The 22,543-nt window shown below is 41.0% G+C and overlaps 1 protein-coding gene across 2 annotated transcripts in view; it reads right to left on the bottom strand.

The window, feature by feature from the left end:
• ADD2 (adducin 2) overlaps positions 1 to 22,543 on the bottom strand; it is a 65,316-nt gene that overhangs the window by 34,791 nt on the left and 7,982 nt on the right. Inside the window, exons 1-3 of one of the 2 annotated variants that reach the window (XM_072402795.1) lie at positions 11,920 to 12,059; positions 1,381 to 1,594; positions 850 to 988 (exon numbers count right to left, since the gene is read on the bottom strand). In XM_072402795.1, coding sequence (XP_072258896.1) covers positions 850 to 988; positions 1,381 to 1,557 — 316 coding nt within the window. In that variant the 5' untranslated portion in view covers positions 1,558 to 1,594; positions 11,920 to 12,059. Of the gene's footprint in view, positions 1 to 849; positions 989 to 1,380; positions 1,595 to 11,919; positions 12,060 to 22,543 lie in introns of those variants that run through there. The other variant, XM_072402796.1, reaches the window with a different exon arrangement.

Below are 22,543 nucleotides of genomic sequence, written 5' to 3'. Positions count from 1 at the left end.
CATGAACCTGATTTATAAAAGTGTGAAGTGAACCCAAGCTTCAGCAGATTTATTTTTCTGAATATCATATTATGTACATAGTGAACAATGGCTACTTTGCATTACTTTTTACTTTATATAAAGGGGTAGCTAGCTTGTGTATAATGGTAAAATTAGTCTTTTTTTCAAAATCTGTTTTAAATACTTTTTTTTCTATTTTTTAAAGAGAAACCCCTTCCAACTTTACCATTGTTGCAGTAAAGACTGAATAGCAAACCCATTGCCTCCTGGGATATATATGTCACGTGTCCCAGAAGGCTGCTACTTCTGTGCCCAATCTCAGGCATTTACAGAAGTGGGATTCCTGGAAAATGAAAAAAAAATCTGCATGCAAGGCTTTGGGACTGAACCTGAGAAGATGGCGGGGCCCTGTGTCCACTCTGTGCCAGAAAAATGAAGGAACGTGGGACAGGGTGGGACCTACTGATTTGGAGACGGAATGATGGCTTTATACCCATAAAGGTGCTTTTTTTTACTGAAAGCTCCACAACTTTAGCAGGAACTCATGTCATGCTGAAGGCCCACCCACGAGGAGCAAGATATATTACCAGCATCCAAAACCAACCTACAAACCCAGCAGGTCTGTATACAGTGGTGCATATATTTTACCAATCAAAAAATTCTGTGAGCAACTTTGCTCTGAAACCTCAATATAAAGACTGAAAATATTTTAAATAGGGCCTGGCTTGGAAAAGAAGTTAAGTGTTGTTTCCTATAAAAAAACAGTTTCCATTCTTTTAATTATGGCTGAGAGAAGACCGCAGGCTATGCCCTCAGCAGTCTCCCCATAGACAAAGTGAAGGAACTTACTGACTGGACAGGTGGGGAAGACAGATGGTGCAGTGCTGGCCATGAAGTCAGCGATTTGCCGCAGGGCCCAGATATTGGATGACTTGTTCCCTTTCTTCATCTGTTCCTGAATTAGACTTTCCAGCTCCTCCCTGAAAGACTAAAAGAGAAAATGTGTAAATATATAAACTGTATAGCATTTTTTACCGTTTTGGAGCAAATTGTACCATAGCTTTTGTTTTGCCTTCCTCTGGATTAACTGCCCATAGAGTTTTATATCTGGGATATTTTTATTTCCCTAGTGCTTGAACTTGATGCACCTATGTCTTTTTTCAACCTGATTTACTATGTAACAATAATAAAGATAAATAAAAGTTAAGCTTGATTGCTTAACTCCTATGTAAATATATATTCTTGGGGTATAAAAACAAATAATAGTGAACTACACCCAAAAGTTTCTTTTTGGCTGGTTTGTAATATGAAGACTACTACACTTATGCATCTGTCCTTTCTGGAGGTAAAATCTGGAGTGCATATTATATTTCCACTCACAGGGCTCTGCATAATCATGGACACTCGTTTCTTTTGCTCCATGACATTGAAATCCTGGTCAGCCGCCATGTTTCTAATTCGCAGGTATTCTGGGTCATCTTCTGAACAGCGGTCAAAATATCTCTGCCCGGTGGAAGGAGGCGAAGACACAAGCTCGGGGGTAGTTTGGCTACTCATTTTTGTTGGTCGCTGCGATTTCCACCGTGCATCAATCCTGTAAAGAAACTTTATTATTTGCTGATCTTACAAGACAAATAATACGATGGTGAACTGAATGTCGTGATCTAGCTATACAGTGGTGATACTGAAAATAACATTTCCATATGCAGACACTTTTCTATTTTGTTTGATGTATGAAGAAGCCTGGCAAGTGAGTTAGGTAGACAACTAGCCCCACCATTCCTTGTGCCATTCGCTACCACTATTCACTAATTCATTACCAAAATTGGGATGAACACTGGCAAGTGCCCACACTATTTACTATCAAGGTAGGAACAAGATTAGCATGTGCCTCCACCATTCACTATTGTGGTAGGCACAAGACTGGCATATAATCCCACCATTTCATGTGAGAGCCAGGAAGAAGACTGGCATAGGATTCCACATTCCCAGTTGTAGCTGAAACTAAGACTGGCATGTGTTCCAACCATTCATCATTGGAGCAGCAAAGAGGACTGAAATGCCCTCGAACCGTTTACTATTAAAGAAGATTGGCATACACTACCTCCATTCCCTATCAGAAATAGAAAGATCTGTACCATTTCCTGTTAAAGTTGAACCGAAGACTGTTATTGATTCTACGTTACCTCTTAGAGCTAAGAACAAGACTGGTAAGTGTCCCAACCATTTATTTTTAGGGTTAGGAAGAAGACTGCCATGTGCTACCACCATTTCCTATTAGAGCTAGGAATAAAGCTGGCATGCACCCCACCATTTGCTATTAGAGACCAAATATGACTGGTATGTCCTGCCATGCACATTAGAATTGGCAGTAAGGCTGGCATGTGCCCCACCATTCCCTTTGAGAACTCGGAAGAAAGTTGGACTGTGATTCCACATTTATTGTTTAAACTAAGAAGAACATAGGCAAGTGATCCAACTATTGATCATAGGAGTTGGGGAAATAGACTGGTATGTGCTCCCACCATTCCTTGGTGACAATAGGAAGGGTAAAAGGAAGAGTGGCAAGTGCTCAGAATATTCAATATTAAATGATTAGTTGAAAAAAGACTGGCATTTGCTCCCATCATGCCTGGTTAAAGCTGGGAAGAAAACCTTCATCTATCTACCTATACCATTTCCTTTAAAACCTGGAAAGAAGACTGTCTTAGCTAAGAGCTGGTATGTGCCATCATCATTGCTTTTTGGACTGGCATATCTACCAACCATTGCTATGACAAATAGGACTGGCACATGTTACCATTCCCCTTTGTTGGAGGTGGAAGTAGGACTGGCATATGACTCCACTGTTCAGTATTGTGTCAGGAAGACGACTGCTATGTGCTCTCACCATTTCTTGTGAGAGCTAAGAAAAAAACTTGCATGCTATTCCACATTCCTGGCCAAGTTAAGAAGAACATCAGCAAGTGATCCCACCATTCATGATTCATTGAGGACAAAGACCACCATGTGCTTCCACCATGACTTGCCAGAGCTGATAGAAATACTGGCATGTGGTTCCACATTCCCTGTTGACGTTAGGAAGAGGACTGGCATTTGCTCCCATCATTTACTATAAGCACTGGAAGGAAGTGTGGGAAAAAGATAAAGTAGGACATTCCAATTTTTTTTGAAGCATAATACAAACATACACTATCATCAAGGCAAGCAGATTTCCATGAACAGAGATTATTAATGTGAATTTGTACCCAATAAATATACAGAATGCCATTCATAGTTTGAAAATATTAGTGAAAAAATATTATCTGCTTGGTAAACCTTGAGTTGGGTAAAGCTCAATAGAAGTTTATGGGGACTGACTAAGCCAGGGGTCAGCAAACTTTTTTGGCTACTAGGCCATTTTAGGAGGTCAAGAAGGCACACTAGGCCGGACTCTCTCCCGAGTCCCGTGCTGATGGCTCCACCCCCCAGCAGGAATGCACCTGAAGGGAATCCTTATCTCTGCAATGCATACGGAGGAGAGGTAATATCCCCTTACCCCGGCGCTGGAAGTGATAACGCCGGCCACGGTAACTACGGAAGGGAGGCATAACAAGGAGGCTCAAGAGCCACATGCAGTTTGCCGACCCCTGCCAGCTGGGATTAGGCCGTATCGACCAGGGGGGCATTAGGCCGGAACGGACTACTGGCTAGACCGTATCTGGCCTAAAGGCCGGAGTTTGCCTACCCCTGGACTACGCAGTTCTTGGAAGAGAAAATTTCAGCCTCTGATGATTCCTACAGTCTTCAGTTGTCCTATTCAGAATTTGCATTTAGAGAGGATGTTAGTAAAAGTGTACTTAGGCTTTAAATGTTTTTTTTGAACATTGTACACTCAAACATGATCTTTATATGTAACTGTGACCTTTGCAGGAAGACCACACAGGAAGTTTTTAATTTGCAATATGAAATGTAATGTACCTGGCAAAGACAAGGGATAGGGGATATGATTTTAATACGGATTTTGACCATAGGCTTTGATATTTTTCATCTAAAGCTGTCTCCAAATACATTTCATGGACAGCCCATCCTTCCTAGGCAAGCTGTGCCCAATGTGTCCCATAAAGGAACCATAGCAACGTTTCCCAATAGCAATATTACTGGGAGCTGTAAAGGAGATTGTACGATGCTGTACTAGCTTTGTTCTCAGTGCATTACCTTCCCTCGCATCACTTCAGCCCTTTCTGGTCCAAGCACTTAGCACAATGATGCTGATAAGCCTCTGAATTCCCCCTCCCAGCTCCATCACCATGGTCTGCGGAGAGGATTACTGCCTGTCAGACCAGTCTGCTGTCCCAGAATCGCACAGGCCCTATTGCTATTAAAATGCACGCCTCAGCACATCAAAATTATGCTATAAATCTAACATTGAGCTACTGGCACCGGGTTATCGGCTCTGCTGAATGCGCTGTCTGCAAACAAGCCCTGGGAATTAACGCGGTGCATGCTGCACTGGGTTAAACTGGTCCATCTGTCCCCCCCCCCCAATTTTTTTTTTTTAATTACCTATATAGAATAAAATGAAGTCTACTTAAACTCAAAGTGTCACCGGCCATCATGGGGGCTGAACCATCCTGGAATCTTTTTTTTTTTAACATTAGTAAACACATTAATTTAGTGATTGGCACCTTGGATACAACAAAAATTACCTTACGATTGAATATCATAGTATAATATTCATAGTGATCAAAATTGTGTGCAGGGGCAAACATAAGGAGGTGCAAAGTGTGCCACTTCACAAGAACCCTGGACCATTCCCAGCCAGGAGGGGCCCCCGGAAGAGACCGAGGTAACTTTGGCACAAGGGCCCGCAGTTGGCTATGTCTGGCTACTTTATGAGGGTAACAGAGACAAATTCCTGCAATTCCATTCATCATTCATTGGTAGGTAGATGTCATCTGGACAGCAAACAATCAATCCCATATACAGTCATGCAATGAATAGATATGTAAGTACAGGTAGTCCCCGGGTTACATACCAGATAGGGACTGTAGGTTTGTTCTCAAGTTGAATTTGTTTGTAAGTCGGAACATGTACATTATTTTAATAAATACAATTAGGATAGATTTTTGTCTCAACATTTTATTAGACAGCGTGATGTCAGTTACTGTATAAAATCCTCACTGTGAGTTAATCACAAACAAAGCAAAAAAAAACTTCATGGAGCGTATACGATCATTTAATTCTGGAGCAAGCTGTGCTTTGATGTGCAAAAAGAAACAACTGCAGAGTTTGTCTATGTCATTAAAGAGTTACAAGATGTTACAGAACAGCTCAGCTCTTAAGATCACCCACAACCTCACATGTGTTTAGTAAAAGGTTTCTTCTCCAAGCATCCATCCTGCACACGAGGGAGCAGGGAAGCCCTGTTCGTATCTAGGAGTTGTCCGTATGTCGGATGTCCTTACCCTGGGGACTACCTGTACTTATCTGGTTTTTCATTTTCCACTTGGTTTGGGAAAGGTGCTTCTTCCTGCTGCCATGTTACAGAGGCATTAAACCCTCAAAAGGTGACTATGGAGTAATTCCATAAAACAACGGACGTGACAATCAACAAACATATTGGATAATCTTACAGGTCCATGCGTTTTCAATGGCAGTGATTGATTTCCTTCCAGAGAATGTTTGGTGAATGTCAGATTCACTTCTTTATAAACAGACCCTTATGTGTTTTGACCTATCCTTTGCACAAGAGCCTATTTGGCGTGAAACGCGTAGCTGCTCATTGCATACCGGATAGGTGGTTTGGACTATATGGAAACACAAGCTAAGGATACTGATTTTTTAAAAAAGATTTTCTGTGGAGCCAATAGGATTTAGGAATCATAATCACATGTTTTAAAAAATGCCTGGTCTTCTTCTGGGTATGTTGATTGGCCAACATATATGTAATTAAATAATTCATTTGCAGTGATCTGCCTTGACCTCCAGCATTCCCTTTAGTCGTGCACTTGTCTTCCTGAAATTAAATTACTGCCCTAATTTAACTGGCTGTGCCAGCATCTCACATTGTGTATTAACAGCTGCAGCTAATCAGATGGAGCTGTCTCATTTCCTGGCTGGACCTCTGGAATCATCAAGCCATTCCCGACCCTGCTGACTGGAATGTCAGGCTGGGGAGGGAAGGGCTTGATGACCTTCCCTAACCCACCCCTTTTATCACTGGATTTCAGTTCTTTCAATCCTGAAGCCTCAACTTTACATGTGTGCATTACCAAATCTTTCTGTTTTCAGAAAACTAGGTACAGCACCCTGCCAGCTCCCCCCACCAGCCACAATTTGCCTGCATTGCAAAGAGAATCACTGGAGGTTGTCACTGGGTCTATATTAGGGTAAAGCAAATAGAAAGATTTTATTGAATCATTTCATTAGCATGTTGATGATGAAGGCAAAACATAAGCAGATTAAACTTCAGCTTTAAACTCCCACATCCTCCCGCGCAGCATCTCCGGGGTTGCTAGGATACAAGAAGAAGGAGCATGCACACAACAGCGCACACACGCAGAACAAGGATCAGTGCAGCTGCTGCCAAGCAGACACACCTATTACTGCCAAGCAAAGGCGCACAGACTGTGCCAGCAAAGCCCAACAGATTTCACGCTGATTGATGTCGCCGTTGTCACAGCTCCGGAGTGGCAGCCAATTCACTTACAGAAAGGGGAAGCCAGGTTCTGATGATTCTTGTCACGCATATTGCAGGAACATGAATCAAAGAACCATAAGCAGAACAAAAAAACAATCTGATGTAAAATTTCCAGGCTGAAATTCATGTTTTTTGTTACATCGTGAGCAGAGAAACGCTTGGATATGGATGTTTGATTCGCCCTCCATGTTACCTCAACCACCTCCAATAATCATTTAACATGATTCTCCATGACAATGGCTTCATTGCAAGCAGGAGAGGACATAGAAAGGTGCAAAATGGGCTGCTACATGGGGGTTCGGGCCCAGCTTAGCCAATAGGGTGCTTCACAGCCAGGGGCAGATCTGTGCAATGCACAGTGGGAGGGTTCCTCTTTAAGACTATGCAATGCTGCCATGCACAAGAACACTTGTTCCCATGCTTTTATGCTGCATTTGAGCACAGCCACAGATTGGACATCTGGGCAGGTAAAATGCACTGGCAGTTCATTGGCCTGGCATGGGTTATAGAGGCAGGGGTGGCCCAAATCAGTTCTGCACAGGGGCCTACTGTTGGCTACATCTGCCACTGATTCCATGGCTGTAAGGATGCACCTAGAAATATGTGCTGTAGGGACTACATTTGTGTAACCTCATCACAAAAATGTGCTAAGCAATAGCACTCAATGCACCTACCCAAAGCACACCATTGCAATGTGGTACAAGCCACTGTAGTGCATTGCTGTGGGATGCGCCAAAAGAATGGTGCATGCCTTTTGTGTGTGCTTTGGGTTGTTCAGAACCTCTTACATAAAAGAGCTGCAGGAAAGCACAGTGGCTTAGAAGTTAGCACTTTGCCTTTGCAGCGCTAGGTCCCAGGTTTGAATCTTGGCCAGGACAGTATCTGCATGGAGTTTGCAGGTTCTCCCCGTGTTTGTGTGGGTTTCCTCCCACATCCCAAAAACATGAAATTAAGTTAATTAGCTACACCCTCAAAAATTGTATTAAAGACGGTAGGGACACTAGATTGTGAGCTTCTTTGAAGGAGAGCTAGTGACATAACTATGGACTTTGTACAGCGCTGCATAATATGATGGCGCTATATACTGTAAATACTATGTAATAATATTAATCCATTTATTACCACATTCCCAACCACATGGTTCTGGGAGAACCATGCTTTGTGCAATGTCATGTCATTTATTCTTAAAGGCATGCCAATGCACCTTTGCACCACAGCACTTTCATATGCCATGCACTCCATAAAAATAGTATAGATATGAATTTTGGACTTGCAGAGTATTAAGCAGCCCATTTTTAACAAATAAGATGTCCTAAAGCAGCGTATTGTAATGTGGACCATTTATGCGCCAACACGCGTGTGAATGGACCTTTAGGCAACCCAATGAAGTGGATATGCTCCTAACTTAACACACCTGTGTTCCTGCAGCCCATTGGCTGCAATGGAAGTTTACTGATTTTTTCAGTGTGCAAATTTATGGTTGAATTTTTTTATATCAACAAAGAGAAAATATTTGATACAAAAAAGTAATAACATAAGGGACCTGAAAAGTGTATTGAACAAGAAAATTAAAAAAATAGAAGGAATTAAGAAAATAGAAGGAAAAGTAGGAAAGAAGTAAAGTCCTTTGCCTTTTAGAGTCTACAGAAAAACATTGAGGGCTGTAATGATGACAAATGTAAATCATAAAGGTCTGTTCAGGTCTAAGTAAAAGTTAGTAGGTATTAACTGATAAATTAGAAGAATAATCCATGGACATGGGTATGGTGCATGCAACCAGATCCTCCGGTTTTGTGCTCAGCCAATCAATCGAAAAAATATTCTGATTAGTAATGTATTGGTCAAAAGCAACTTGCAGAATTGCAATGGCTCAGTTTTCAAATGGCAAAGTTGCAATTAGCATAAAAAACAAACTTTCTGCATCTCACTGATCATGTCCCAAAACAATGTACAAGATTCTCCCATTGTGATTGTTTTGTCAAATAGAAAGTGATCGGAATACCAATCAGATTTTAATGTTGCAATGTACAATTCTCATTCCATTACAACTGCCTAAGCCTGGATTGTGCTTGTCCAACTTCTACCCCAGCCAGCTTTGGCCAGGTAACAAAACATTTAAGCCAGAAGTTCTCAGAGCGGAGTGCTACCTGTATCATTCTACAGAGGGGAAATCACCAGATATTTGCCGTATCCCCACTGTTCTCCATCTTGCCATTCACTCATGGAGGTCCTGGGCACTCTGGGATGAAAGGTAGGCCCAGGGCACATGTTGGGCAGTTAGCTGGCATTTGCAGGGAACAGACATGTAACTGGGTAAATTATTCAGAAAAAGCAAGAATTTTACCCACTTGGGGATTTTAAACATAAACGATACTGTACATTCACAAAACTTTTATGGTGTATCTGTTATTACACAGTATTTATATAACACCAACATATTAGGCAGGGCTGTACAAAGTCTATATTCATGTTACTAGCTGTCCCTCAATGGAGCTCACAATCTAATGCCCCTACCATTGTCATATGTCCATAATACAGTCCAAGGTCAATTTGAGGGGAGGCTAATTAACCTGACTGCATGTTTTTAGAATGTGGGAAGAAACTGGAGTACCCCCAGGCAAACTCCATGCAGATAGTGTCCCGGCCAAAATTTGAACCTGGGACCCAGCGCTGCAAAGGCCAGAGTGCTAACCTCTGTGCCACGCTGCTGTTACGTCCATTTCTTTTGCCCCTCCATTTTAGAATACTATTCGGGGTGAACCATTAGGAATTTATACTCACTAAAGCCTGCTGTATCTCCTAAACCAAACATTTGAGCAGCATGATACATGATTCACTCAGTCTACAGTTGTTGTCTATGGGACTTGGAGCTGGAGGAAGACCTGCAGCCCGGTCCAGTTGAATACAACTTGAAAGATGAGAGCCAGGGATGCAGTAATCTGCAGTAATTATATATTCCTAATGACACATCCCTGATACAGAATGCCCTTTATATTTCTTTTCTACAGGTAAGAAACAAAGGATAACCATTCTTTGCTTTCCAAGTACTTTTAATAAATTTACACAATTACAAATGTAATGCCAAAAAAGCAGGGCCACAGTCAAAACGTAGAAAGTGCTCAGGTCCATAAGTATAAGGGTATACAGGTGCAAGGGCCAAAGTAGCCAAAGCTTACTTGCATCGTTTTCCCTGCCTATAAATTATTTTTTTTAATTGCAATGTGCCTTTGAGAAAGTTAATATTTTGATTTGCTAAGGAAGAGTCAATTCCCTAGAACAGCCTTGTTCTTCCTTGATTATAAAAGTACTTTCTCTTCTGGGCCTGTCTGTGCTGGAATAGCTCCTCCACTCCTCCTTTTATCTCCATACATATGTAGCTGCCACAGGAAGAGGGAATGGAAATACTATGAAGTGACAGCTCTAAGTCTGCCGGTGCCACTCAAATCACAACCAAGATGGCAGCACTCAGCAGCAGTCTGGGATGTCTACACAATGGAAGGTTTTACATTCTTGGTGCCTGAAATCCACAAATCTGATCTGCCACACTAAAAGCCAGCAGACTCCAAGTCTGTCCATAATTCTGATGTAATTTTAGAAAAACAACATTTTATGAAAACACATAAACCCAGGGAAAGCAATAGGCATCTGATAAAAAATGCATGAACAGCAATTACCGCCAGTGATGGGAACATATCAGAACAATCAGTAAACAAAAAAGAAAAATTATAAGAGCTTTTTTTCCTTAAAAAAGTTGCTCTTAGCTAAGCCCCTCTATTGGATTCTGTGGGACCCCCATCACATGGGCCTCCGATCACATTAGGGATCAATAATGAGACTTGGTAGGACTATTGCATACCCTAGTTTACGGCAACATTGAAGACTTTTTTCTGGGGATAATAGACCCTATTATAAACCGACCAAGGTGGCTTAAAGAGCAGCAGGTATGGATTCCGGCCCTAAAAGTCTAAAAAAATTCTTGACTTTCTTCTGGAGTCAAGAGCTTAACCCAGCCCCTGCCTTCCTCCCACATCTTCCTATTGGTCCAAAAGTTTGAGGAGTGGCCTGAGGAGCAATCTTACCATTACAAGAGCTTTCAATTCTCACTTGTCTCATTTATAATGAACTGTATATTCTAGTGAAAGCAACCAATGCGATAGAGACCCATTTAAAGGCCTCAAGAGATACAAGAAGTGACAGAACTATCCCCGTTAGATCTATAACTGAAATATGAATTTGGGGAGGGGGGGGGGGGTGCTTATCTTTTAAAGCCAACATAATGCAATGTATACCTAACCACTAAATGAATGAGTCTGTAGTTTGGTTACATTGTAATTTTTATATAGTGAACACTTATACCTGTTGTGTTTCAATAAAGAAAAGCAAATGAAACTCTTATTATAGCTGTTAAGCTGAAATAATTCCCCACTTGAATACCATCATGATCATACAGATGTTGTAATTACAAGTTACAGGGCTTATATTAACGTATGTCAGTGTTTCTCAACCAGAATTCCTCAGGAGGTTGGTAGAGGTTGTTTAAGAAATGAGCAATGTGCACTTCTCAGATCAGTTAAAGTGACACCAATAATCTTTTTGGCTATGTTAGATTGGCATTGTTCCCAATGATCAGCAATGCCTTCCCACAGATCATGATACTAATATACTGTGAGCTGTGGATATAAAAATTATAGTAGGGGTTCCCTGAGGACTTGAAAGTTATCTCAAGTATTCCCCCCATGGTATTAAGGTCAATAAAACCTGATGTACATTGTCATCGTCCAGTTCCCTGGATTCCTTACAAAATAAACATATTGGAAAATAATAACAATAACCTAAAAAATCCATAAAAGAAGAATAATATGAATCAACAATTCTATCTGCTGATACATTTCAATTAGGGTCGTCGGTCAATTTAAAGAAAAAAAAAATAACCCCTCCAAATTCTACATGTGTGTTTAAAATATTGCTGGGCTGCAGGTTTACTGCATGGAGTGCCAATGTTCTGGAGTAATTCCAATGACACCAGCAGCCACCTTGGCTGTTCCAATGGGTTTAAAATATGAACAGAGCCAAAAAAGAATTGAGAAAATGAAGCATAAAGTTAAAAATTGATGAACACACAGCAACATTTGCAACTGGCAGAATATGTTGGGAAGGGGACCGTGTAATTGCAGGTGGCAGTGACCCTCCATTGGCAGCCCATTGATGTCTATATAATGTATAATGCGACTACTCACTCAGTATATAAGCAGCATGACAAAAGGGCTCAGAAACCGGGGGACCTCCTGCTCCTGACACATGTGCCCGGTTCACATGACCGTCCCATGGGTGACACATTATACGCAAGGCTCATCCATAGCATTGCTAAGGCTTGTGATCTGGAGCACAGATGGCTGTTTGCATTAGATAAACGCAATGCCTACTCCACCCACTTCTTTACACCCCCTAACAGAATCTTAAAAAGCAAAATGAAGCATTGGAGCAGAGCAGAGCTGTACAGATAGCAGGAGTGACAGACGTGTGCAGAAAATACAACATACTTAAGCACAATAAACCCTTTCTAGGGTGTAGATGTAATAAAAGATTGCTAAGGGAAGGCTGGATTAAATAATGCATATTATCTGCAGTAACCAATCATATCATTTCTTTCTCTTCTGTAATGTTCTACAAGTTTAAATGGACAAATCTGATTGGCTGCCAGACTTTCTTGGCACATACCTATCATTGGTGGCACAAACATATCCTGTTTGCTTGTTTAAATATATTTGCACCAAAAAGAAACAAAATGACACCAAAAATGTAACATATCTATAAAAAATAAAAATTCTATGTATGTAGACAACTTTTAACATTCAGTATTAGGAAGATTCCCCCTTACTTTTCATATTTGTGACACCACAATGAGAAATTGAGGTATAGGGTTGTTGGGAAGAAACAGAGAACTGAATACTTGGCAGAGTATCCTGTACTTTAGTACCCAGCGGGGTGCTCCTATTGGATGGTGGTTGCACCTAAAAACCTCCAACCAATGGTGACTCTAGCTGCTTTTTACAGAGGAAGCCCAGCTCTCAGTAGGTAATTAATTGTATATTGGGTGGAGTTCCAGTTGGATGGTGGTTATTATGGCGAAGCCCAACTAATGCAGCTTCCTGTGATGTGTGACATTGATCCTGCAAAGTTGACACCCCTATAAAAGTTATGTCTCCTTGCACTAAACTGAGATGAAGGGGACGTGGTTATCAGCATTGTGATTGCTAGTTCACAATTTTGCAGCTTGTCAATCAAAACCTGGCCACACCCATCCCCGCCCACTGCTTTCTGGCAGGACTGAACCCCTCCCACTGTGATCTGCAGTGCTTGGAAGGGGGAGCACGTGAGATACAAACGAAGGAGGAATTGGCTCAGTTATAGAAATGTTTTTTTTTGTTACCTTTAGGTTTTATTTTAGGAAATTTTATTTAACAGAAATATCAGGTTATTAACTTTAACCATGCGATGGGAATTTCAGCCTCTTCGAATAGGATTTTAACTTTTTTTTTTAATAGGAATCAAGGTTTTGGTATGTTAGCTTGTAGTTTTTGCTTGAGATAAACGTTCATGATCAATTCCAGAAAATCTAGCATGTGTACAACGATCCCCAGATCGCTTATGGTTGCTATTGTTCCCAATAGGGAGAGGCCTCCTGCTTGTCCTCCCCTCTCCAATGAACAAAGATCTGCCCAGCTCTCATTTCTTGTCACCGGAGATGAATGATAATTTCCAGCGAGAAGAATTGAACATCTGTATAGGGCTTGGCATGAGACAAATAATAATAATAATGGTATAGATATCTCAAACAAAACAAGAAAAATAAAGTTCCTTCAATTTTTAATGCTATCAGATCATTTGGAACAATTGAGAGATTCTCCTAATGAAATGCTTCTGCTCTGCAGCTCATGACTTTTCACGCATTGGGTCTGATTTATTTAAAGCTCCTCAAGGCTGGTAAAGATACACTGTCATCAGTGAAGCTGGGTTATCCAGCAAACCTGGAAGTGATTTCCTAAAAGTAATTTGTTATTTTGCTACCTTGCCAGCCGCACTGTCACTCGCACAGCAGCACTGGTTCTTAAAGATCCACATTTGACAGCTGGTGGCAGTTTCTGGTACTGGTACTGCTCACAGCCCCCATTTATTCTCTATTAAGCTGCTGCTGGGAGAAGCTACCTGTGATGTCTTCCTAAAGGGAGCGGTTCCCTGCCACGAGGAAACGGTAACTACACGGGCAGCTCATGGCCAGTGTGAACATAGCCTAATGGATCAAATGTTATCAAATTAAATTTAAGATTAAATCTGATTGGTTGGCAAAAGTTTACTTTGAATAAAATTGATATAATGGCTTCAGCTTTTCAATGTATATCATTAGGGAGAGTGGTGGCATTTGTATAATAAATATGACCTGACATTTATTTCCTTTGTAACGTATGGCTTTGACTGAAAGCCAGCATGGCACCCGGGCAGACAACGTTTCGTTACCTTCTCTCTGCATTGTTTCAGGATTTTATGATAGAAAACATAATTGCCCAATGCTGTGACTATGACAGTGCAGTCTGTGGAATATGCTGGAGAAGATGCTTTCCTTGGCTCTCGGACCAGCAATCTGCTGCCATATCTACCATACATGTTCCATCCTGCTTTGGATAATGGCTGCTAGCAGAAGGCGGTGCACATATTTAAATCTTGTGAGTGCACCAATCCGGCCAGGAGATCCTACTTCTTCATTAAATACAGCCTAAAAAAAACCTAAACTCTTGTAGGACATAATTCTGGATCTTTTGACCTCCTTGTCCAGCCGCAATTCTCCAGCATTTTTGATTTTCCACTATACAACTTTTATAGCTTTTTCTAAGCTCGCCAAAACTCCTCCTGCCTTTGCTTTATATTTTTATTTTTTTAATTTTTATAAGGCTCTGCTTATATTTTAATCTGCTTGTATCTTCTTTTTCCTAGCTCATCAACATGGTAATTAAAATCTTTCCTTCCACCCCCGGCTAAGATGAACCATAACCAGCCTTTCCAATGAGGGGTGAGTGCTACACATCCATGTCCTGGCCAAAAAAACTTCCAACTCTCTCCTCTACAATCTATTATGAATGCTGCAGCCAGACTCATCCATCGTTCCCACCTACCTACCTTATATACAGCCTTCCCACCTACCTACCCCATACACAGCCTGCCTATCTATGTACACCATACACAACCTTCCCACCCACCTACCCCATACATAGCCTGCCCACCTACCTACCCCATACATAGCCTGCCCGCCTACCTACCCCATACACAGCCTGCCTATCTATGTACACCATACACAGCCTTCCCACCCACCTACCCCATACACAAGTTGTCCACCACTCCTCTTCTGTTGCATCTCTATGTAGTTTTCTTCTTTGGCTTCCATTTCACCTTAGAATCAAATTCATCCCCTGTGCTTTGCCTTCAAATCCCTCCACAGTTCTTGTCCCACTTAACTTTCCAACCTGATAGAAAAATACTCCCCTAGCCGCTCTCTCCGCTCCTCCAATGACTTCCTCACTCATAACCTCATCACACACATGGATACAAGACTTTTCTAGAGCTGCCCCAAGTCTCTGGAATGGTCTTCCTCATCCTATTCGGCTTGCTTCTACTTTAAAAGAGCCCTTAAAACCCATCTTTTCAAACTCATCAACCCATTTTCTGTCCCCTAAACCCTCACTACTTCCCACTACTCCATATCCCCCCTCCTAGCGTATGCTGCTTCCCTACCTCTTAGATGGTACTCTCTTTTTTAATTATTACACAGTATTTATATAGCGCCATCATATTATGCAGCGCTGTACAAAGTCATATCACTAGCTGTCCCTCAAAGAAGCTCACAATCTAACGTCCCTACCATAGTCATATGTCATTAACACAGTCTAAGGTCAACTTTTGGGGGGAAGCCAATTAACCTAACTGCATGTTTTTGGAATGTGGGAGGAAACCAGAGTACCTCAGGAAACCCACACAAACACAGGGAGAACCTGCAAACTCCATGCACATAGTGTCCTGGCCAAGATTCCAACCTGGGACCTAGGACTGCAAAGGCCAGAGTGCTAACCACTGAGCCACCATACTGTCCTCTTTGGGGCAGGGTCCTCTCCTCCTACTGTGTCACTGTCTGTATCTGTCTGTCATTTGCAACCCCGATTAATTGTACAGCGCTGTGTAATATGTTGGTACTACCGGTATATACTGTTTAGTATTAATATTAATAATAACAAAACACATGCAATAGCAGAATTGATCAAAATGCAGTATGACCCAATACCAAAAAAAAAAACGACAAGGCAGAGAAAAAAGGAGGTCCGTGCACCCACATTTTGGGGTATAGTGATAACCTTTTTTTATGGTGGACCTCAAGAAAAAAATTCTAAACATGCTGTAGTGAGCACAATAAAAAAAATCAAGTTCTCTACCAGTATAAAGGAGAAATAGAAATAACAATGGAGTTTATTATATATCGCTGTCTTGTATTCTGCTTGGACAAAACCTGCGCAGAAGGAATGCAATAAACAAATTATGGATGATTATTTTTAACATTTGTAATGAATCCAATGTGAACTCCCTCCCTTCCGTTTATCAAAGCGGTGGGGAATTCAGGACTCCCATGCCTGAGGGTTTGAACATTTCATTTGGAGAGTGTAATTAAAGGCTAGAATGGTGACATTCTGCAAAAAGAGAGGCGTCAGGAAGCAGAAGGCAGTTCAGTCCGTCCATGGCAGATTAGCAGCTGGAACACCCAGGCTGTTGCCAAGACAGAGAAAATTGGCTTTTGCTGTCACTAGGTAGATGCAATTCCCACCAAGAAAGATTCAGGTTTATCTCTGAGGATTAATCCGCTCGATGACTTCACTTATTTTCACACTGGAGCCAGGTACCAAGGCAACTTGTAACAGTCCCGCATCCTTCTATTGCATTGTAATCCTGTGCAAAATCCTTTTCTTTATAATAAACATGAACAGAATAGGAGGCTGGCTGGCAGCTCAGATAATTAGAGGGTTTGCAGAGTTGTTTATTACAAAAGTTTCAATGCTGAAAGTCACCAAGCAGTTCTTAAAGGTAAATGTTCATGGATTTGCCTTTCCTGAGTCCTCTTTTTACATACTTTATTATATGATATCACCTAGTCTATATGCTTTTATATACAATGGAGAATCATAATTGCTGGCATGGAGCAGTCATAAATTCCTGGAAACATAAAAGAACTCTTTGTCTTAGTATTCCCCTCCAGATTCCGCACCACTGGTACAAGTAGCGTTCAGGAAATTTGTAAAATATCATAATACTTTGATGCATAGATGTCAATCTAGACAAGACGGCTTTCCTAGGTGTGCTGTATATGCATGAAGATCGCCCCCAGGTAACACACATGCAATTCCAAATGTAAAATAATTCATATCCAAAACATAAATTTGTTGGGCTAATTGGACCTGGAAATGAGGGGTAAATGATGATGATTTAAGCTGCCATTGCTGGCCTGGTTCTATAATATACAGCTTGCCCGGTTAGTGTTCTGATCCTGGGCTTTTAATACTTACTAAATCACTGACCCAGAATGAAAATGCAGCTCAGATGTTCAGCTAATTGTGCTACATGTTACCTGCATGCTTGTTTCAGGTGTTTGACTGACACTACTATAGATCAGATTTACATCCTAGGAATAAGCATTCTTAAGATATGAGATTAGTAAAGGCAGCTTCCATTATCTCTCAGTGACAGGTCCACTTTTAGTATCTATCAAATTTCATTTTATTTATCCACTCTGCCCAGCATCTTAGCAATCAAGTCTGCCCAAGGCACTGGCAATGGTTTTAATTTTCAATGGAGACACGTCTAAGAAAAATACAAGTAAAAACTAAATGCAGTTTGTGTTCTTTATTCAGACAAGGGAGCCATGAATGAAGAGAGCTGTCCCTAGTGCTGAAAGAAGAGGCAACGAGCTCACCAAGGTCACCACGTATCATGAAGAGTTGGGAGTTCTCCAGACAAAGAAAGGACCATTGCTATGTGCGACTCAAATTACGGATACTTGCTGATTACCAGAAACACTAACCATTTCAATTTTGCCCCCAATTTTTATCAAAATTTTGGAAAGTAAATAAAGCAAAACAAAATCAATTGATATAAAATTGCTTATTTAACCATTTGTCTCTATTGGATCTTGGCACCAAACTATTACATGATAGGAGGGACATTGGGTCTTGTTTAATACTTGCAAATAAAAGTCACCCAAAAACCTCTATTGAGCAGCAATTGTTGAAAAACTAAAAAAATTACATTTAAAGTGCAGTCTTCTGCAATAACTAGATTGCCCCAGCTGCCCCTCGACAACAACTGCTCTGTCATGCGGTTAAGTATGGTTGTGGTTGAAGCGTGGTAGTTCCTTCGGAGAAGGAAAAGCAACCGTGCTGCCAGAAAAGGCTTGCTGCTCAATGGACCCAACGTGGCCACCCAATGTGCCTCCTATCATGTAATAGTTGAGCAGTTTGAAGCCAAGAGTAGGAAAGTCTCCTGTCCAAGGATGCAATAGAAGCCAATGAATAAATAGGCAATTTGATATAAGTGGAATGTTTTACTTTATATACTTTCCAGGATTTTGTTTAAAATGTAAATGGTTAGGGTTTCTGGTAATCAGCAGAAACCACAATGCAACAGCAGGCCAGCAGCATGCAATTACATGCACAAAATGATTCTTAACTACTCCCATTTAACTGAAACATTGCAGTCAACCGCAAGTCGCCTTGTCTACAAAAGACTCAATGATTACCTAAACACCAACTCTCTCCTTGACCCCCTCCAGTCTGGTTCTCGAGCTGCCCATTCCACTGAAACAGCCCTTACTAAAGTGGCCAATTATTAATAATAATATTAATAGTAATAAAAGTCCAGAATGGCTCTTACTGTTCTGATGTGCATTTGCTGTGCATTTGTTTTCTTCCTTTGCTTTATTGAATAAGCATTTCTCTCCAATAGGACTGCACAAGGAGAATAAAACATGCAATCAGGCTTGCAATGGGCAATAACTCCACGTTGGCGCTAATATTCATAGATCAGAGTCAAGGTTCTTACATTCCCATACAAAACAAGTGCTAAATTCTAAATAAAAAAGCATTGCACCCTACTAGCTAATCTACTCACTGTCTTTATGCTCTAATGATTATTGGGTCCTATATCCACTCATATTACTTTGGCACGATTTTGGCAAATGCAAAATAACATTTCCCTGAAATGAATGTTTGAGTCTCAGAAACAAGAAGCTTGTTAGACTATGTACAGACATACAATTACACATTTGGAACTGGATTCCACATCCGGACAATCTCTGATTAAAGGAAATGGATGTTTTGTGAAGGAACCAAGTGGTAAATAGAAGTAAAATGAATAATGAAGCGATTGCCGTTCCTGCTGTCTCTGTGCCAACTGAACACTAACAGCATAGAGTTAACGCTGTCTTTCCAAGCTGTTTTTAGTATGTGATTTGTCTTGTCACATCTGTATAGAATGGCAACAGATTAAAAAAGGAAAAAAATGGACCTGACCCATCTAAGTAAGCATCGGAGTCCTGTTTTACCTTGCTTTTAGCATATGACAGCCACTTATGCACCATGTAACGCATGGGGATGAGAAGTGGCAAGGTGGTCATGAGTTTGCCAAGATCTGCCTAATAAGGGTGCCAACAGCCTTGGAGTTTCCTGTAGGCGATGCAGCTTAAGAATTACTACTACCTACTTCTTTTGGTTACCTGAAAGCAGAAGGTAAAATAACTGTTAAACCTCTCCCTCCTTAAGAGTGCAGCTAATCAGAGAGAGTTGATGGCTGGTCACCCATAAAAACTGTAATAAACCAGACAACCTTCTTCCATTCCTCCATGATCCAAAGTTGATGTGCCCATTGTAGGCACTGGTGCACAGGGCCGGTGTTTGCACTTTGACTTGTCCATGGTTATGCAGCCCCATATGCTGCAAGGTGACATGCATTGTTGCGTGTTCTGCCATCTTTCTCTCATGCTAAAACATAAAGTTGCTCAGCAATTTGCAACTGCAGTAGCTCTTCTGTGGATTAAACTAGACATGTATCACTAAGGTCTGGATCCCCTATGATCCTATTGCTGCTTTAAGGATTGTCCTACCTTGCACTGGTCTTAGCAGTACAAACCATGGCATTACAGGAACACATCCCACAATATCTGCCGTTTTGGCTATAACCTGACCCAGTTGTCCAGCCGTTAAAACTTTAGCCTTTTGCCCAAGTTGCTCAGATCCTTCTATTTACCCATTCCTAAATCCTAGGTGCCATGACTGTTACCAGTTCACTGATTGTCCTCTCCTGGACCACTATTGAAAGGTGCCAACCACAGCATTCCAGGAACAAGAACATTTTGGAAATGCTCTGGCCCAGTTGTCTAGCCATTTGCTCAGATTTATACACCTGGTCATTTTTCTTTACCTTAAGGCTTATTTCCCTTCCTATATACAGATGCCAATGTATCAAAATCCACATCATAATCTATGTTATTCATTTCACCTATTGATGGTTTTAATGCTTTATACAACTGTTGTAACTATATTCACATACAATTTTGTACATTTATAGGAAATCAATAATTGCTTCCATGCCCTATAAAATCTGCATTGAAAGGGCAACAATAATTAAATTGGTCTAACAATAGTCTAATCAGCCAATCAAAAAGCCATCATACAGCTACAGCACACCAAAAAATGTATAACTTATTACAGTACAAACTACAGTACATTGAAAGGTCAAAACTGCATCTGCAGATATGTAAATGAGCAAACTGTTCTAACCTAAAATTAAAAATGCTGTAATGTCTATTCTGAATACTCTGTCACCAAAGCTCAGCTACAAGATAAAAAATGCTAAATCAAGATGAAGGTGGTTGTAATAATATTTGTGCAACATGTACAGGTAATGTTGACATTTGCCACTTTTATACATAGCACCCCTTTAGTATTAGGTCCCTTTGCTGCGGGTCAAGGGGGGTATCGGTCCAGAAATAACTAGAATATGAGGTTAAAAGGGTTTACTAAAATAGGGCTTAATTCCCTTGGAGTGCTAGGGTTGCCTGTTTCTGTTGCCAGGGAAAAGCCCAGTTTTAGAGAAACTGGAACCAACTATTAACAGTGTATTTTGCCTGTTGGCCAATGGGTGGGGTTGGTGCCTAATTAGGTGTTCAAAAAGTTAGATATAAGGCATGATTTATGAAAGCTCTCTAAGGCTGGAGAGGATACACTTTTTTCGGTGAAACTGTGTGATCCAAAAAACCTGGAATGACTCTCTTTAAAGTCATTTGCTAAAAAAATGTTTTAAATCCTGGACCAGATCCATTCCAGGTTTGCTGGATCATCCAGCTTCACTGATGAAAGTGTATCCTCTCCATCTTTGGAAAGCTTTAATAAATCGGACCCATATGTGGAGAATGGGGAGTTAAGAGGTTCCCGCTATGGGATACTAAGAGTGTGTATATATAGGACCCGATGGCCCGGACTTCTCAGCCCACCTAAACCAGGTGCCTTTTCCTAGGCTCATGGGGAAGGATACAAGAGGTCTACTGGGGTCCAGAATTACTGTGCATTGGGACAAAATCATCAGAAATGGGGCCCATTGGTTGCAAGTCTACAGGAGCCGTGTGTTCTGAATTCAGGACTGTCTCGAAAGGTTTTTCTACTCAAGAGATATCCTCATAATGTCAGACTCTGGGTTTTAAACAGTCAGGTCTGGGTAAAGGCCAATGTTTCTCAAGCTTTTTTTTTTTTTAGATGGGATCTCTTGAAATAACTTTCAGGTTTTAGGGAACCCCCCCCCTGCTATAATGACTATATCCACAGCTCAGAGTATATTAGCTTGGTGGTCAATAGGAACAATGCCTCCTATATTGCTGGCCATTGAGAAGAATTTCACTACAGATAGCCAAAAAGATCATTGGTGTCACTTAAATTGACCTAGGTGGCAAAAAATTGCTCATTGCCCAAAGAACCCAGCAACCTCTGGAGGAACTCTGGTTAAGAAACACTAATTATAGCCTGCAGATCTGAGACTGTATTTTGAAGTGCAGTTAAATGTACTTAAAAATGGAATTTGCACCCCTATGTTGAGTTTTCAACTAAATACCGTACTCCTAGATGAAAGATGGACTGAGCCAGATTTATTAAATTGAACCCCACCAGAAGACAACCCTAAAAATGATAGCATTTCATACAGGACTGAGTGCTACATATAAAAATCATTTCACAAAAGAAAAACAAAAAATTAAATTCTCATTTCCTTAAAGGCTGGAGCAAGTTAACGGCTTTGGAAAATGCCCATTTTGGTCATTAATTAGCACAGAAGAAAGAGGTTAAAAGCCATCAAATAAGCAGGATGCGTTTGATGTGTTGTCATTTCAGACTATTTGGTTCAAGCTTCATGGTTCTATTTCTGTAGTCAGGATCTGCTGTAGAGGAGCTGTGCAGTATTACTGACATGAAGGCTCATTAACTTGGGTGACTAACACTTCTGCTTTTTGACTTGATATTACCGGAAGACCACCCATGGCTGCACAGCTAGAAATTAGAGAGGCTTGTGAATGCCTGAATAGGCAAAGTAATAGTGTCTTAATAGCAAGGCCAGTTTTAGAACTGGGCAATTGCCAGACACCCCCACCTACTCCAGTGCCCTAATTGACAGAATAGAAGGGTTGCCCAGATATTTGCCCAGACCCCCGTTTTGTCCCTGCCTGCTAGCTTACCACACACTTACTGTGCTGCTCCACCATAACTGTTTTTTTAAAACTGTAGCTACTAA

Source organism: Pyxicephalus adspersus, chromosome 2, assembly GCF_032062135.1.
Source record: "Pyxicephalus adspersus chromosome 2, UCB_Pads_2.0, whole genome shotgun sequence".
Taxonomy (NCBI): domain Eukaryota; kingdom Metazoa; phylum Chordata; class Amphibia; order Anura; family Pyxicephalidae; genus Pyxicephalus; species Pyxicephalus adspersus.
The sequence above is the reverse complement of the archived record's forward strand: the minus strand, read 5'-3'. Positions and strand labels throughout refer to the sequence as shown.